At 42.4% G+C, this 18,866-nt stretch overlaps 1 protein-coding gene across 3 annotated transcripts in view; it reads right to left on the bottom strand.

Moving 5' to 3' along the window:
- Positions 1–18,866, bottom strand: part of TGFBRAP1 (transforming growth factor beta receptor associated protein 1) — a 72,912-nt gene that overhangs the window by 42,617 nt on the left and 11,429 nt on the right. The window contains exons 2-3 of one of the 3 annotated variants that reach the window (XM_058428630.1): positions 15,397–15,518; positions 8,226–8,930 (exon numbers count right to left, since the gene is read on the bottom strand). In XM_058428630.1, the coding sequence (XP_058284613.1) occupies positions 8,226–8,913 (688 nt within the window). In that variant the 5' untranslated portion in view covers positions 8,914–8,930; positions 15,397–15,518. The remainder of the gene's footprint in view (positions 1–8,225; positions 8,931–15,396; positions 15,519–18,866) is intronic. The other 2 variants (XM_032176971.2, XM_058428631.1) reach the window with 2 other exon arrangements.

Here is an 18,866-nt window from a genome sequence, read left to right as displayed (position 1 = left end):
ATGTGTCCTCATGTGAGGACAAAGTGACTTTCAAATAGGGCGTAATCCTGAGGATTCTGCTGAATTTCTGCTCAAGTAACATGCTCTAGACAGTACAGCTCTCATGGTCACATGGACACCAATAACATCGCTCAGCCTCACCCTGGAGGTCAAACGAGGTCACTGCATTTATCTGCTTAAGGCTGAATATCGCCCAACCAGAGCCAGCACAGAGGCCCGGATGAATGTTTTTAAAATAAAAAGAGCAAGGGCCTGGGGCAGTGGTGAGTGTCTATAATCCCAGCTACTTGGGAGGCTGGCACAGGAAGATTGCTTGAGCCTAGAAGTTCAAAACCAACCTGGGCAACATAGTGAGACCCCATCTCAAAATAAATAAATAAAGGGCAAAGGATGAGGAGTCAACAACAAAGGCATCCATGCAAAAAGCAAAGCAAAGCTTTCACTAGAATAAAAAAGCAAGCAGTAACTGGCAAAAGAGGAGTCCAGGACAAGTACTAGGAGAAGCCTCGAAGCCCCACCTAGGAACAGAGGGGACTGTGATCAACACCCACAAACTAATTCTATTCTTGCCAAATAGGTGATAAAGTCTACTGTTTCTGTACTGCTGCAGGAGCGTGACTGCTGTCAACAGGCACATGTAACAAATGTGTAAATGGCACACATTTTAAAACCATTATTTTCAATTGTGTACCCTCTACATTTCATCCACCCCCTTATCTAAGCTGGGAGAAGGAGAGGGAACCATGTGTGGTGAAGAGTAGCTGAATTATTTACCTTCTTCAAGAAGCACTGTCATAGGACAGGGTTTAAGACTTTAAACCTGTGGTTTACAGTCTGGTGGTGACTATGCTGAAGATAGAATCTGTATATAGGGACTGTGTGAGAGGCGTTACAAGTAATCTTTCAATTTGCTTATAATTGTGCCAGTTACAAGCAGAACAAAACTTAAGAAGGTTGGTTCATTTAGCGAGATGCCCATGTAGCTGAGACACAGTGCATCATAAAGATTATTGACTATTATTTCCCATCAATCCTAACACTACAACCAACAAAGGATAATGGAGTAAAATCTTTTTTTTTTTTTTTTTTTTTGAGGCAGTCTCGCTCTGTTGCCCAGGCTGGAGTGCAGTGGCACCATCTCGGCTCACTGCAACCTCTGCCTCCTGGGTTCAAGCGATTCTCCTGCCTCAGCCTCCCGAGTAGCTGGGATTACAGACATGCACCACCATGCCTGGCTAATTTTTGTATTTTTAGTAGAGACGGGGTTTTGCCACGTTGGCCAGGCTGGTCTCGAACTCCTGAAGTCAGGTGATCTGCCTGCCTTGGCCTCCTGAAGTGTTGGGATTACTGGCATGAGCCACTGCGCCCAGCCTATCAAATCTTTATAACTAAAACAGTTAGGTATTGGCACATAATTAGGCAAATGAACTGACAGAATAAAACAGAAAATCCAGAGACAGACCCAATACATTAGGAAATTTAGTGTACATTAAAGGCCATCATCAGTAAGGAAAAGATAGACTCTTTAATCAGTTTGTTAGGATAACTGGACAGCTATATAAAAAAAGATAAAATTGAGGTTGGCCGCAGTGGCTCACACCTGTAACCTCAACCCTTTGGGAGGCCAAGGAAGGCAGATCACTCCAGTCCAGGAGTTCAAGACCAGCCTGGGCCACGTGGCGAAACCCAGTCGCTACAAAAAATACAAAAATTAGCCAGCCGTGGTGGCGGGTACCTGCGGTCCCAGCTACTAAGGGGAATGAGGCAGGAGGATCACTTGAACCGGGGAGGCGGAGGTTGCAGTGAGCTGAGATTGTGCCACTGCACTCTGGCCTTGGTGACAGAGAAATACCCTGTCTCAAAAATAAATAAATAAATAAATAATTTAAAAAGATAAAACTGAATGTATTCCTTACACCCTTCACTATAAGAACTGAAACTGGTCAGGTGCGATGGCTCAGGCCTGTAAGCCCAGCACTTTGGGAGGCCGAGGCGGGTGGATCACTTGAGGTCAGGAGTTTGAGACTAGCCTGGCCAACATGCTGAAACCCTGTCTCTACAAAAAATACAAAAAATTAGCCAGGAATGATGGCACCCACCTGTAATCCCAGCTACTAGGGAGGGTAAGGCAGCAGAATCATTTGAACCCAGGAGGTGGAGGTTGCAGTGAGCCGAGATTGTGCCACTGCACTCCAGCTTGGGCAACAGAGCTAGACTCTCTCAAAAAAAAAAAAAAAAGAAAAGAAAAAAAATCACACAAGTACTAGAAGAAAACACAGGTGAATTTGTCTTTAACCTGGAAGACAGAGAAATCTTCCTAATTATAACTCAAACTCAAGAAGCAATACCTGAAAATATTGATACATTTGATTATACAGAATTTTCTTTTTCTTTTTGAGATGGGGTCTTGCTGTGTTGCACAGGCTGGAGTGCAGTGCCTAGTCACAGGCACAATTACGGAGCACCACAGCCTTGAACTCCTGGGCTCAAGCGGTCCTCCTGCCTCAGCTTCCTGTAGCTGGGACCACAGGCACATGCCACCACACCTGGTGAGATCATATCGAAATTTTTAAAAAAGCTTTTGCACAGTAAAATATGGAAACAAATACCTGAAACATATAACAGAGAAGTTGGTATCTCAAATGTATAAAGAATACCAAAAAAGGAGGGGGGAGGCTAGAGACAAGAAGAGATAATTCCCATCAGAAGAAATGTAAATGGCTTTTAAACATGTGAAAAATGTTCAAGCATGCACATAAAAAAGGCAAATGGAAATTAAAACTACACCGAGAAACCATTTCTCATATACTAGACTGGCAAACACACAAGTTTGGACTACATCCTCTGTTGGCAAAGCTGGAGGGAAACAGGCACTTTCATAGGTTGCTGGGGAGAAATAAAATGGTGCAACCTTTATCAAGGGAGACTATGGCAATACCTTGCATTTATACTTTGACTCTGCTATCTCATCTCTAGAAAGCTTTCCAACAGATACACTGAAAACACACACACATACACACAAATATAAGTCCCTAGGAATAGCTAAAGACTAAAAAAGACCCCAAATATCCATCAATAGATGGAACGCATTATGGTACCTCCACACAGCAGAATAGTGCACAGCTATAAAAATGAAGGAGGAATACCTCTATACTCTGAAGTGATCACTTTAATATATTAAGTAGAAAAAAGCAAGGTGAGGAAAAGTACGCTACCATTTAGCCAAGAAAGAGGAGATACAAATATTTACATATATATGTTGTATTTTAAAATGAAAGAATAGACCCTAAAAATAAAGGTTACCTATGGGAGAGGGAGACTTGGTAAAACACTGACTGTAAGCTTAGACCTCTTTGATGATATCTTGCTGTATCCATCTGTCTTGGAACTTTGTAAACATTTACATAATAAAAAATAAGCCAAAGCAATTTCTAAACATCAAAAGTAAGATGAAACAAACAAATCTAACTATAAATCTAGTTGATGGCATAACCACACAGAGGAACTACTCCAAGTGACTTTAAAACAGAGTAATTTGACTATATTTCTAATACCCTAAGGACAGAAAGAACCACAAACCATCAAAGTTTCCAATAATTATACTGTGGGAGCGGTAGTGTTGGTCATGTTACTCTGTTGTATGTACTGTGGGATAAATCAAAGGAGTAATTATGTTGAGGTAGTAGAGAAGTAAGATCTTTGGTGTGGTTGAAAGGAGATACAGGTACAATGATGGATTGGTTCTATCAACATGATTTCACAATGAAATTATCTATGCAAAACATGTACTTACCCAGGTGCAGTAGTGCATGTCTATAGTCCCAGCTACCTGGGAAGCTGAGGCGGGAGGTTTGCTTGAGCCCAGGAGTTCAAGGCCAGCCTGGGCAACATAGCAAGACCTCGTTTCTAAAAGAATAAAATAAAATAAAAAAGACATACTTCCCAGCACTGTCTACTGAAAGAAGGGCTTAGAAACAATGAGTAGTAAGCACCTCTAGCTCCCAGACTGTGGTCTGTAAACATCAGCGCTTTTTGGAGAAATGGCTGAAACCAGACCCAGGGCAAGAAATGTACGAAGTGAGTTGAGAACATCCTGAAAGTCAAGGAAGTAATCAGATTTCTAGCGGCATGAAAAAGGGACTGACGAGTCCACCTGAATAAACTCCCACCAGGCATGGATGAAACCAAGCACATCACATACATTTGTGTCCACTAGTTTATAACGATACTTTTCAGACGCCATTTTTGAAAGACAGAAGAGACCCCCATATTGAAAACTGAATAACCGAATTGATCTGGGAAGTAACTGTCAACAGCTGTTAACATTACAGAGCGATGAAGGCATTATGTAACCCTGACAGAAGTACTCCACCACTAGGAAGTAGTCTTGCCTCCCCACAAAACAAGCAAATTTTTAAAAACTCTGAATCTCCTAATTACTATCTGAAGAAAACACAGAGGTCAGAGAGGCATGTTAAACAATACTATGGGAATGAAATCATTAAAATCCAGATTGTGGGACACTATGCATGAAACCATCCAATTTCTTCAGCAAAAAAGATATGAAGCAGAAAACTGAAGATTAAAACAAAGTAACAGATCAATCAATTGCAATGTATGGGCCTTGTATGAAACTGATTCAAACAAACTGAAAAATAAACATACAAATACTTAAACATAAGTGTATATATGTATTTACATCTATTATGATGTATGCTAATAGGGGAAATCTGATACATCTAGATATATTTGATATTAAGGAATTACTGCCAGGTTTTTTAGGAATTGTGGTTTTCTTAGGTATCTGTAACTTAGCAATATGTACTAAAACGTTTACAGATGAAATGCTATGATGTCTGGGATTTGCCTCAAAATAAACAGAGGGCATGACGTGTATAAACTGAGAGTGCCTGATGCTGGGTGACGTCTCTACCAGGTTCATTATGCTATTCTCTTTATTATATAAGTTTATATATGTTTTCTACAATAAAAAATTTCACAGTACAGAAATCCTCAATTTTTCAAAAAATATGTGGCTGGGCTAAAGAATTTTTTCTTCAAAAAGTAAGAATCTATGGTGTGAAGCCATAAAAAGACATGGAGGAAACATAAATGCATATTACTGGCTGGGCACGGTGGCTCACGCCTGTAATCCTGGCACTTTGGGAGGCCGAGGCCAGTGGATCCCTTGAGGTCAGGAGTTCGAGACCAGCCTGGCCAACATGGTGAAACCCCATCTCTACTAAAAATTAGCTGGGCATGGTGGCACGTGCCTGTAGTCCCAGCTACTTGGGAGGTTAAGGCAGGAGAATCGCTTGAACCCAGGAGGCAGAGGTTGCAGTGAGCCGAGATCGCACCACTGCACTCCAGCCTGGGCAACAGAGTAAGACTCCGTTCTGGGGGTGGGAAAAGAGAAAACCCTGTGACGAAGTGAAAGAAGCCAATCTGAAAAGGCTACATACTGTATGGTCCCAACTAGATGACATTCTAGAAAAGAAAGAAAAAAACCCATGGAAACAGCAAAAAGATCAGCGGTTGCTGGGGCTTAGGGGAAGGGAGGGATGAACAGGTGGAGCACAAAGGACTTTTAAGGTGGTGAAAGGATTGTGAATGACACTACAATGGTGGATTCAGGTCATTACACATTACATATTTGTCGAGCATGGCCCCTAATATAAACTACGGGCTTCGGGTGCTAATGATGTGCCCCCTGTACCACTGTTGTGTGGATAATGGGAGGGCAGGAGGTCTACGGGAACTCTGTGTACTTTCCCCTCAGTTTTGCTGTGAACCTAAAACTGCTCTAAAAAATTAAGTCTATTTTTTTAAAAAAGTGAAAAACAGACATATACATGAAATAGTTCATGACAGGAATTCTTGTTATCACAAGAAAATCTGTTTGCACTCAGCACTTTGAAATGAGGTGTCTATACAAAACCTCGCCAACGATTAAAAAATACCAGTGTTAAAAGGAACGCACTCTCACCAGCATCCCTGTACCATAAACATATACACTAACTCCAATATGAGCCACCCCTGGCTGGAATAAAATACGAGGAGACATCACTAAGGCTAAAGCACTGATTCTTAATTTTGATAAGGCTGTCCAGAGAATTAGTTAAGGCCATAAGAGCACTGCTAAAGCCCCTTTTGAGGAGCTAGCTACAGAAAACTTTTTGGTGGGATGAAATGACAGGACATAAAAGAGAAAATGTTATGGACATGACATTGAAAATACTTGGCTACCTCAAATCCTTTTTATTTTTATTAATTAATTTATTTTATTTTATTTTTTTTAGACAGTCTCACTCTGTCACCCAGGCTGGAGTGCAGTGGCACGAGCTCAGCTCACTGTAAACTCCGCCTCCCAGGTTCAAGCGATTCTCTTGCCTCAGCCTCCTGAGTAGCTGGGATTACAGGTGCCTGCCACCATACCAGGCTAATTTTTGTATTTTTAGTAGAGATAGGGTTTCACCTTTTGGCCAGGCTGGTCTCGAACTGCTGACCTCAGGTGATCTGCCTGCTTCGGCCTCCCAAAGTGCTGGGATTACAGGTGTGAGCTACCTCTCCCAGCCTCAACAACTTTTTAGAATGAGGAGCAAAAACAATCAAATGACAACCCACTCTTGTGGGAAAATCTTACCAGGAACGCTTACGGAGTTTTCTGGTTTTTTTTTTTTTTTTTTTTTTTTTGAGACAGAGTTTCTCTCTTGTTGCCCAGGCTGGAGTGCAACGGCGCGATCTTGGCTCACCGCAATCACTGCCTCCTGGGTTCAAGCAAGTCTCCTGCCTCAGCTTCCTGAGTAGCTGGGATTACAGGCATGTACCACCATGCCTGGCTAATTTTGTATTTTCAGTAGAGACAGGGTTTCTCCATGTTGGTCAGGCTGGTCTCGAACTCCCGACCACAGGTGATCCGCCTGCTTTGGCCTCCCAAAGTGCTGGGATTATAGGCGTGAGCCACTGCGCCCGGCCCGGAGTTATTTTTGTAGTTATTTACTTAAAAGAATTTTCCCACTATCACAGTGGGTAGATAGCTAGACATGAGTGGGAGGGAAGAGCCCCTGAGAAAAGGGAGGTCTGGAAAATCCCACATACCAGAGACCATCAAAAAGATGCATGCTGGCTAGGCACGGTGGCTGATGCTTGTAATCCCAGCACTTTGGGAGGCCGAGGTGGGTTGATCCCTTGAGGTTAGGAGTTCAAGACCAACATGGCCAACATGGTGAAACCCCATCTCTACTAAAAATACAAAAATTAGCTGGGCGTGGTGGTGCATGCCTGAAATCTCAGCTATTTGGGAGGTTGAGGCAGGGAGAATCGCTTGAACCTGGGAGGTAGAGGTTGCAGTGAGCCGATATTGTGCCACTGCACTCCAGCCTGGCAATGAAGCGAGACTCTGTCTCAAAACAAAACAAAACAAACAAACAAAATATGCATGCTAGATATGAGCAGAGAGGAGGGAAAGAGGGTAAAGGAGAAATTCCAAAGAGACATGCAGGTGCAGTAAGTATGGACCTAACCGCTGTACAACCTTCCTGGGGTGGAGGTAATGAGCAATGCCGCCATTAGGTGGGATTCACATCCAACACCAGCTGTACATGTGCACCAACTAATAGTAAGAGAGGGTCCAACAAGCTTAGAGTAGAAATTAGGTGAGAGGAAAAGGTGGGGACTTACGGCAGAAGCAGGAAAATCAGACAAAGGAAAAACGCAGAAATTTAAGACAGAAGTGGGAACTTCAAGAAAAAATCCAGCATCATAAAAACCTGATGCAGAACTCTCAGGGCTGCTGGCTCACTCTCTCAGCATCCCACTCTGCCTCATCTTTCAGAACGTACTGTCTCTCTCCATATAAACTCTCTGTTCTCTATTTCCCTTCAGAAAGCTCTCTGCTATCTCTGAATTGTCTCTTGGCCAAAATCTTTCTCCCAAGATGACTAAGGGCTGAGAACATCCCCCCTTCCCGGTAACACCACCAGAGCTGTCTTCAAGCTTCACTTCAATGTGAAAGAAACTGGTTTTATGACTCCAACCCCATGTTCACAGAACAATCGAACTGGATTTCATCAAGCACTCGTCAAGCACTGCTACCTCTGTCTTGCCACACATGCCTAATGTCACTGAGGATTTATTCTGCACAGCGCCAATCTCACTCTCCAGTTTCAACAAGCAGTCACTGAGGCCACCCAAAAAGACTAGGCGCACAAATGCATCCTCCTCACCCAGCCCTCCGGGGCCCGCCAGCAGGAACTCCTGTCTCCCTATCCTCTTGACGATCGGCGGCCTCTCCTCGCTGCAGTAGGGAAATAGGTCCTGGGAGACGCCTGTGCTGTAATTGTGGATGATGTACTGAGTGGTCAGAGCCAGACACAGGAAGTGGCCGTCCACAGCCACAGCGAGGGGCTGCTCGGGGGTCGACACCTCCTTGACGATCTGCACCCGGTCCTCATACACCAGAAACATCTGGATGGTTCTGCGTTTGACAGAGATGATGCAAACTTCTACACAGAATGGGTCCCCACTCACAGGGTTCTCGTTCAGTGCAAACGTGGCTGCCCCCTTGATGCGGGCCCCCGAAGGCACTGGCTCGAGGTTCAGCATGTTGACCAGGCTGATGGAGTTGTCACACAGCACCAGCAGCCTGTTGAGGGCTGAGGCCGCGCGCAGCTCGTTCACGGGCTTCTTGAGGCCCAGAGGTCTGTGCAGCTGTTTGGTGGCAGTGAACGTGGCCGGCCCAGCAGGCACTGGCCTCTCCTCCAACAGGAAGTGGTAGACGAAGCAGTCATTGGTGCCCACGTAGAGGTCCCTGCCGCAGCACTCCACGCACTCTATGTTGACACGCTCCTTGTCGCCCATCAGCAGCTCCCGCTCCACGGCAGAGACAAGCGTAAAGGCTTTGATGCTCATCATGTCTACTGGCTGATCTGCTGGAAGAGAAAGAGGAAAACTAATTTTAGAGGAACAAGGAAGAAGCAGAAACAGAGGTTGCAATAATGATACGTGGATTCCCTAGTTATCATTTTCATTAAAGAAAATCATTCCACGCTATCAAAAAATGGAAAGAAACCATTTCCCCACTGACCTTCCCCATCAGACAGCAAGAGACCCAAGAAGAAAACCACACACACACACACACCCATACACACATATGTATGTGCTTGTGATCACGTGCCATCCTGCTCAGTCCCCACACAGAGTCACCTGGAGCCTCCTCACATTGCTCCTGGGAGACACGCTTGCAGGCAGAAGACAAATGCATGCATTCACCCACAGGCAACATAACAAAAGGATTTCTGTGAGGCCGGAGGATGGCTTGACCCCAGGAGCTGGAGGCCAGCCTGGGCAATATAAAGAGACCCCATTTAAACAAAAAACAAAAAGGATTTCTGAAAAAGGCAGAAATGATCCTCACTGATCTTCCCCGGGTTTCTACAGCTACTTGAATATGCACTTTAGTCAATTAACACAACCACAGTCACAGGATCCTGCCAGGAACACCGAGGCAGACGCCAGGCCTTGGGTTTCTTTGTGTTCTTCCTAACAAGGCAGGTGCATCAGCCCCAGCTCTGGAGTAAATGTATTCATGTGGAGAGTAAAGGTGTGCCTCGGATCTCGAAAGGCTTTCAGGTGGTGAGTGGAGCTATTTAATGGATGTGTGGACCGGTCCCTGGCTCCTACTGGAAGTGAGACTTTCCCACACACTAGCCCGTGGCCTCCTACTTCATCTTCTGCAGAGAACTGTGGCTTCACACTCCACAAAGTCAGAGGGAGATCAGGCAAGGTGGCCTTTCTGACTTCTCAGGCAGCCAGAAGCAAACTCAAAGGCACAGTCCCTGTGATCGGGAGCAGGGCAGGGGATCAGAGGACTGCAGAGAATGGTGGCAGCTGTAGGGCAGCTGGCTGGGCTTGCATCAGCACTGCTGCATGTTCAGAGAGCTTGAAGTGAAAGGTTCCCTATCACTATCCCTTCCTCACTTCAAGCTTTCTGAACACTGAACAGTGCTGCTTCATGAGAGCTGAAGTTGCTAATACTTGGAGGCATTCCAGCAAAGCGAGGAAGACCTCTCAGAAATATTCAAGAAAGGTTCACGCATCAGGGAAGGGAAGGAATCAGAGAACTTCTTTGGTGCCTTTCAAATAGAAAATTTTGGAATCTACAATTTCGTGTCTGCCCCCATCCATGGGGGCAATGACAGCTATACACAAGTGAGACTCCAGCCCCCTTCCCTAGCTCAACAAAACCCCCAGGAGGGAGGGTACCCCAGGGTTGAGGAGGAGGCTTGTCTGTAGACACATCAGTCCTTCCTGTTTTCTTCTCATCACTTGAGCAAATTACTTGGTGCTATGGTCAGAATGTTTGTGTCCCCCTAAAATTCATATGTTGGAACTTAATCCCCAGAGTGGTAGTGCTGGGAGGTGGGGCAACTGGGAGGTCATTAGGTCATGAGGGTGGAGCCCTTATGAATGGCATTAATGCCCTTATCAAAGAGGCCCCAGAGAGCTTATTTGTTCCTTCCATCCACTGTGTGAGGAGGCAGCTGAAAGGCACCACCCCTGAGGGATGGGCCCTCACCAAGCACTGAGCCTACCATGCCTCAATCTTGGACTTCCCAGCCTCCAGAATGGTAAGCAATACATTTCTATTGTCTATTAATTACCTAGTGTATGGTAGTTTGTTACAGCAGCCAGAATGGACACTTGGCTATTCCAGCCTCAACTGCCTCATCTGTGAAATGAGAATAATGGTACCTACTTCATAGGACTGTTGAATGATTAACTAAGTGAGCTCATATAAAATGCTGACAGCTGGCACACAGCACTCAAACTTTTGGATCTCATCATAAATACTATGATTCCCTCCCAGTCTGGATCAGCTCTCCTCTCTCAAACTACTGGCTTGCTTCAGGTGTTTACTTCCCAAGCTGGGCACCAAGAGATTAAACTATGCTGTCTTCTGTCCTCAGATACGGGTAACCTGTTCACCTCTGCCAAAAGACAGCCTGCATCATAAGCCAGAACACATACTCACACACCTGCCCCACCCCTAAGATAGCTTCACACTCATTTATGGGAGTTCATCTTCACAGAAACTATGGAAAAGAGCTGGGGGAAGTGTAGAGGGAGGTTCTAAAGGCACCACAGAGAAGGAATCATGTCCATCTACCTTGGGGCTGTGTGAACATCCCCAGAATCCCAGGTGAAGCCGGGTGCAGAACTCTTGCAGGCTTCTACAAATAGTCTCTGGCACAAACAGCTCTTAAACAACATTGTGTATTTGTCCCAACCAAACATAACCACCAAAACCCACCTAGACACATTTTTTTTCTCCATTTAAGAGCTAATGAGTAAAACTCAGATATTGAAATGTCGGCTTCCAGACATCTAAGTTAGTGAAAGTGAAGTAATATAAAATACTTCTTCCTTCACTGATTAATCAATCAGGGTTGTCTTTTTTAAATGGCAGGAGTAAGCAGTTCTGCCATCTAAAAGATAAATTGTGTCTCCTTTGCGGAAGGAATAGAGAAACAAACTCTGGGCACCTACAATCAAACTCCTTCTATTTAGCTTCTTAAAAGTATATTATTCATAATTCCAGCCCCTGTCTTCAGTTAGCATAAGGGATAAACTAAACACATTTGCAGTAAAGAATATTATAGAAAGAATCAAACTCCTCATATTTAGTCTAAATCCTGCAGTAGATAGACAAGGGGAGAGGGACAGAGAGCTGTTAAAAAAAAAAAAAAACATATGGTTTACTAAAAAGTCGTAACTCTATAATATTTAAAAAGAAATGCAATATTGTTTCATTATCTAGTAAACTGTTACTCAAGCCTTGCTAAAGATAAGTTTCCTATTACAGGCCTTTAAAATAAGGACTTGCTTTGGTAATTAAATGGTAATAATGCAGAATTACATGGAAGTAAATGAAAGCTGAAGAAGTAACATGCTAGCACTTAAAAATGACTTATTCTTAACCCTGTCTCTACAAAAAAAATATAAAATCTCAGCCAGGCCTGGTGGGGCACACCTGTATTCCCTCCTCCTCAGGGAGGCTGAGGCAGGAGGGTTGCTTGAGCCCAGTGGTTTGTGGCTTCAGTGAGCCATGATCGCACCACTGCACTCCAGCATGGGAAACAGTGTGAGATGCTTTCACACAGAAAAAAAAAAAAAAGAAAAAAGAAAAAAAAATTGGCTAGGAGTGGTAGCTCACGCCTGTAATCCCAGCATTTTGGGAGGCTGAGGCAGGCGGATCACCTAAGGTCAGGAGTTCAAGACCAGCCTGCCCAAATGGCAAAACCCCGTCTCTACTCAAAATACACACACACAAAAAAGTTAACCAGGCATGGTAGGGGGCACCTGTAATTCCAGCTATTCAGGAGGCTGAGGCAGGAGAATCGCTCGAACTGAGAGGCAGAGGTTACAGTGAGCCGAGATCGCACCACTGCACTCTAGCCTGGGTAACAAGAGCAAAACTCCATCTCAAAAAAAAAAAAAAAAAATTAATTAAAAAAACTATTTTTTCCATGATCTAATTCACATGATATATTTACTTAGATAAAATATGAATCATAAAAAGATAAACTTTAGGCCACACCTCTATTAAATATAACCTGCTGGGGTTCTGAATCAGAGAAGTTTCAACATGGTAATAAAAGGAAACGTTTCTCTAAGGTGTACAATTCATACTTTACTGTGTGATCTCAAAATGACCTAAAATTTAAACTTTTTGTTAGAACTTCACTTTAAGGCTTACCTATAATCCTAACACTTTGAGAGGCCCAGGCAGGAAGATCACTTGCGCCCGAGTTCAAGACCAGCCTGGGCAAAATATTGAGACTTGGTCTCTATTTTTTTTAAAAATAAGAATATTAAATTTAAAAAATTCACTTTAAAAGTATGATTATAATAATTTAAAAGATCAACATTTTAATGTTTTCTTTCTTTTTTTTTTTTTTTTGAGACAGAGTCTCGCTCTGTCGCCCAGGCTGGAGTGCAGTGGCGCGATCTCAGCTCACTGCAAGCTCCGCCTCCTGGGTTCAGGCCATTCTCCTGCCTCAGCCCCCGAGTAGCTGGGACTACAGGCGCCTGCCACTGCGCCTGGCTAATTTTTTGTATTTTTAGTAGAGACTGGGTTTCACGGTGTTAGCCAGGATGGTCTCGATCTCCTGACCTCGTGGTCCGCCCGTCTCGGCCTCCCAAAGTGCTGTGATTACAGGCATGAGCCACCGTGCCCGGCCAACATTTTAATGTTTTCTTAAAATTTCAAAATACATACCCAGGTAGGGAAGAGACTGGAAAATGCTAGTATGCTCAAGGACCATAATTTAATTAAAGCTAACATTGCATATGCAGCAAGCACCTCTAAGTGTTCAAAAAACTAAGCTAAACAATTACAAGACACAATCCCACTTCCTAGGAGTCTCCCCGTCCTATTAAGGAAATAGGACTAGAAAAATAAATCAGCAACAGTATAAAGCAATACGTGCTAAGGTTCAAAATAAAAATATTAGTAATTATTTCCTACCAGGTTAAGAATATGCACATTGTCATTTTAAAGATTCTGCCACTAGTCATAGTCAGAATCTTAGTCAGCATCTTTAAAAGTGCTAATGTAAAAATACGAATCTTTTTCTACAAAGGTACACAGAAACATTACCTTTTAGTCAGTATCTGGCATCACTTTAAAAGAACTGATGACTTTTGGCCGGGCATGGTGGCTTACGCCTGTAATCCCAGCACTTTGGGAGGCCGAGGCAGGTGGACCACCTGAGGTCAGGAGTTCAAGACCAGCCTGGCCAACATGGTGAAACTCCCATCTCTACTAAAAATACAAAAATTAGCCAGGCGTGATGACACATGACTGTAATTCCAGCTACTTGACAGGCTGAGGCAGGAGAACCCCTTGAACCCGGGAGGCGGAGGTTGCAGTGAGCAGAGATTGTGCCGCTGCACTCCAGCCTAGGCAACAAGAGTGAAACTCCATCTCAAAAAAAAAAAAAAAAAAAAAAAGAACTGATGACTTTTAGCATCTTCCCTTACTCCTTAGGAAGTTTCCTAAACCTCAGTTCAAAAATGACAATTCTGTTCTTTTCGGCTACACATGGGGCTGGGCACCACAGATTTTATATTACCCCTAAGTTTCAAAGGAAGTTTCTGTGTTCTTTACTTGGAGACCTGTTACAAAAGCTATGTAGGATTTTAGAGGCCCCACTTCTTTTCACAGCACAAGGCCAAGGCCAGGAGAGCTGACTGGGATGAGTTTATGGGCAGCACAGAGCACTGGCTACATCCTGATTTAATAGACACTGTCTATCCTACAAAGCAAGCACCGGGTCCAGATGGATCTCCTAGTGAGTTCCACTAAACACTTAGGAACCACCTAATTCCAATTTCACATAATAAATGTTCCTAAGGATAAAAAGATAAATAAAAGAGGGAACATATCCTTACTTTATTTTATGAAAGTAGCAGAAAGTAAAACTTTGATATTCAAACCATATAAGGAAAAAGGAAAAATCACAGCTCATTCTTACTCACAAATAAACCTGTAAAAACACTAAATATTAGCACATGAAATCGACAAATATGTATTAAAAATACAATATGGCTAAGTTGGGATGCAATATTGGTTTAAGGTAATAAAATCTGTTCATTTAGCTCACCACATTTATAAATTAAAAGAAAAAAACTATTTCAAAAGACACAGAAAAAGTGTTAAATAAATTAAATTAAATTAAATTAAATTAAATTTTAAAATCTTTCCTTTTGAAACAAGTAACAAGACAAGAATGTCTACTATTGCCATCTGTTATGGATTGAAATGACTCTCCCCCAATCATGCTGAAGTCCTAACCCCCAGTACCCGTGAATGGGGCCTTATGTGGAAATAAGATGATCAGAGTCATTTAGGGTGAGCTCTAATCCAATGTGACTGTGTACTTATAAAAAGGGGAAATTTGTACACAGAGACAGATACATACAGAGAAAAGATAAGTGAACACACAGGAAGAGGAAGGAGATCTATAAGCTAAGGAATGTCTGAAGTTACCAGAACTTGCTCTCAGATTTCTACCCTCCAAAACTCTGAAGTAATAAGTTTCTGTTGTTTAAGGCACTCAGCCTGTAGTACTTTCTTATAGCAACCCTAGAAACTAGTACACGATCTCAGTTCAACACTGTATTAGGAGTATTTGCCAGTACCATAAAACAAGAATAGTTACAAAGAATTGAAAACAGGCTGGGCTTGGTGGCTCACGCCTGTAATCCCTGTACTTTGGGAGGCCAAGGCAGGTGGATCAACTGAGGTCAGGAGTTCGAGACCAGTCTAGCCAACATGGTGAAACCCCGTCTGTACTAAAAATACAAAAATTAGCCGGGCGTGGTGGCAGGTACCTGTAATCCCAGCTACTTGGGAGGCTGAGGCAGGAGAATCGCTTGGACCTGGGAGGCAGAGCTTGCAGTGAGCCACGATCACACCATTGCACTCCAGCCTGGGCAACAGAGCGAGACTCCGTCTCAAAAAAAAAAAAAAAAAAAAGAAGAATTGAAAACAAAAACATAAAATTATAATTATTCACAAATGACATTACTGTTTATATAGAAACCCACAAAAAAGCTATTAGAATTAATGACTTTATAATTTTTTTAAAAACCAAAGTTGTTTGTATTTCTAGCCCCAAAATTAGAAACTTAAAAAATGTACAATAGTAGAAAATATAAGGTATGAAAGAATTATCTAACAATGATATTTAAGATCTTTATGGATAAAATAATAAAATTTTATTGTTAGACATTAAGGAAGACCTAAATTATCATCTTAGAAGGCTTTTCTGCAGAAATTGAAAAGCTGGTTTTAATTTTAAATGGAAAGCACAGAACATAGCATAGTCAAAACAGTCTTGAAAATGAAGAACAAAACTGAAGGACCTACACTAACTGATTTCAGAAATTGCTCTAATACTACAATAATTAAGACATGAGGATAGACAAACAGGTCAAGCCTGAGATTGGGAGAAAAATTTGTAATGCATGTATCTGGCAAAGGACTCATATCCAGAATATAGAAAAACTCCTACAAACGAATAACAAGAAGACAAACATTTTTAAAATGGGCAAATGACTCAAACACTTCACAAAAGGCATATGAATGACCAATAAGAACATGAAAAGATGCTCTCCATCTTTAACCGAGATATTTATTTTAAGCCACAATAAGCTATCACTTCACACCTACTAGAAGAGCTACCATTAAAAAGATTGACAACACCAAACGTTAATGAAGATGTAGAACAACTGGAAATCTCATATGTTGCTGGAAGGAGTTTAAAAGGGTAAACTTTGGAGATCTGTTCATCAGTTTTTTACAAACTTAAACATGCATTTGTCCAGTTATGCCGTGTTTAATATTTCCATTTCTCTTGAGTATATCTATATCCACAAAAAGACCTGTATAAGATATAAGATACGCACAGCAAGCTTATTCATATTACCCAAAAAAAGGGAATGGCTCAGTTTTCCCCACTTATCCCCATTTAACTGTGGCATATTTATAGAGTGGAATACTACTTAGAAATAAAAAGAAATAAACTACTGACAAAGGCAACAAATAGATGACCCTCAAAAACACTGAGTGGAAGAAATCATGCCTATATTATATATTTCCAATTATCTGAAGTTCAAAAGTAGGCAACGCTAATCTATAGCGACAGAAATCAGAACAGTGTTTACTTTGGAAGGAACTGGATGACTAAGTGGAAAGGGACACAGCGAACTTTCTGTGTGACAGACATAGTCTGTATCTTATTTAAGGTATTAGCTATGCAAGTGTATGGAATTATCAAAATTCATTGACTTGTGCATTTACGTTCTGTGTATTTTACTGTACGCAAATTATGTATTTACAAAAAAAAGAAAAATCCCCTACCTGATCCAGAGAAAAAAAAATGCCATTCCAATACAAACTCTTACAGGTACAGGGAATGTGTGTGTGTGTGTGTGTGTGTGTGTGTGTGTGTGCGCGTGCGCGCGCGCGTAACTCAAAAAGCATTCTAAAATTCACATGGCAGACTGGGAGCAGTGGCTTATGCCTGTAATCCTGTAATCCCAGCACTTTGGGAGGCCGAGGCGAGTGGATTACCTGAGGTCAGGAGTTCGAGACCAGCCTGGACAACATGGTGAAACCCCATCTCTACTAAAAATACAAAAATTAGCTGGGTGTGGCTGTGCACACCTGTAGTCCCAGCTACTCAGAAGGCTAATGCAAAAGAATCGTTTGAACCTGGGAGGCGGAGGTTGCAGTGAGCTGAGATTATGCCACTGCACTCCAGCCTCGGTAACAGAGTGAGACTCCATCTAAAAAAAAAAAAAAAAAAAAAAAAATTAACATGGCAGAAAGGGCCAGAAAAAGTTAGACACTTCTGAAAAAAGGTCAGGAGACTTGACTCAACAGATAAAATATAATCAAAAACCGTGGTAATTAAGACAATGTTGGACTAGCACGAGGGCAGACCCAGAGAACACATCTGGGTGCCCAGAAACAGGCCATGCATATGTGGAAACTTGAAACCTGACTAGGTTGGCACTGTACATGTGGGGCATATACCATGTATAAACATGTACAGTAAACAGTACTTGTATGTCCACAGAAATACAAGCACAGTATTTGTATGTACTAGATGTCCATAGAAAATATAAGAAAGCTAGATTCTGCCGGGCATAGTGGCTCACGCCTGTAATCTCAGCACTTTGGGAGGCCGAGGAGGGAGGATCATGAGGTCAAGAAATGGAGACCATCCTGGCCAACATGGTGAAACCCCGTCTACACTAAAAATACAAAAATTAGCAGGGCGCGGTGGCGGATGCCTGGAGTCCCAGCTACTCAGGAGGCTAAGGCAGAAGAATCACTTGAACCTGGGAGGCGGAGATTGCAGTGAGCCAAGATCATGCCACTGCACTCCAGCCTGGTGACAGAGCGAGATTCATCTCAAAAAAAAAAAAAAAAAAGAAAAAAGAAAAAAAAAAGAAAGCTAGATTCCTACCTCACACATCAAAATTATTCCAGGTGATTAATATTCTTAAGTATAAAAGACATAACTTTGAAACATTGGGAAAAAAGCATGAAAAAATATTCTCATGACCTTCTTAGGGTAAGGGAGAAATTCTAAAATAAGATATAAAAAAGCACAAACCCTAAGGAAAAATGATAAATTCTCCCATGTGAAAATGTACTGTTTCTGTTCTTCAAAAGACATCATGAAGAAAGTGAAAAGATAAGGGGAAAAGGGGGCTGGGGAGAAGACACTGACATCATATATCTGACCAGAAACATCTGGATGATGTGGGAACTCCTGCAGCCAGAAAGTCAAGGATCTAACAGAAGGATGGGCGAAATACACAAACAGGCCTTTCAATGGAGAGGAAACATGAATATCCAATAAACAAGAAAGAACACAACCTGATTAGCACCTAGAATTTGCAAATTACAACTAAAATGATATTTCATTTCCTACCCAATAAATTGACAAATATTTGAAGTCTGACAACACGTGGTGTTCCTAAGAACACAGCACAATAAGGAGGCTCCACCATGCTGGGGGTAAGGACAGGTTATCATTATCTAGGAAGCCCCTGCCATGACTGAGTAAGCCATGACTCTACTCCTAGGCATCTGCCTTACTGAGTCTGTTTTGTGCTTACCAGGGCAAAGAAAGTTCACAGCAATCCTGTTTGAGACAGAGGAAAACTAGAAACACCTTATGTTTCCTCCAAAGGCTGAAATACTGTACAGCTGCAAGAGAATGAACTAGAGCCACCCACAAGGGTGAATCGTAAGAGAATCTTAAGGGCATGATGAACACAAATCC

The sequence above is a fragment of the Hylobates moloch genome, unplaced genomic scaffold, assembly GCF_009828535.3.
Source record: "Hylobates moloch isolate HMO894 unplaced genomic scaffold, HMol_V3 SCAFFOLD_15, whole genome shotgun sequence".
Lineage (NCBI taxonomy): Eukaryota > Metazoa > Chordata > Mammalia > Primates > Hylobatidae > Hylobates > Hylobates moloch.
This window is presented reverse-complemented; position numbering and strand designations above follow the sequence as displayed.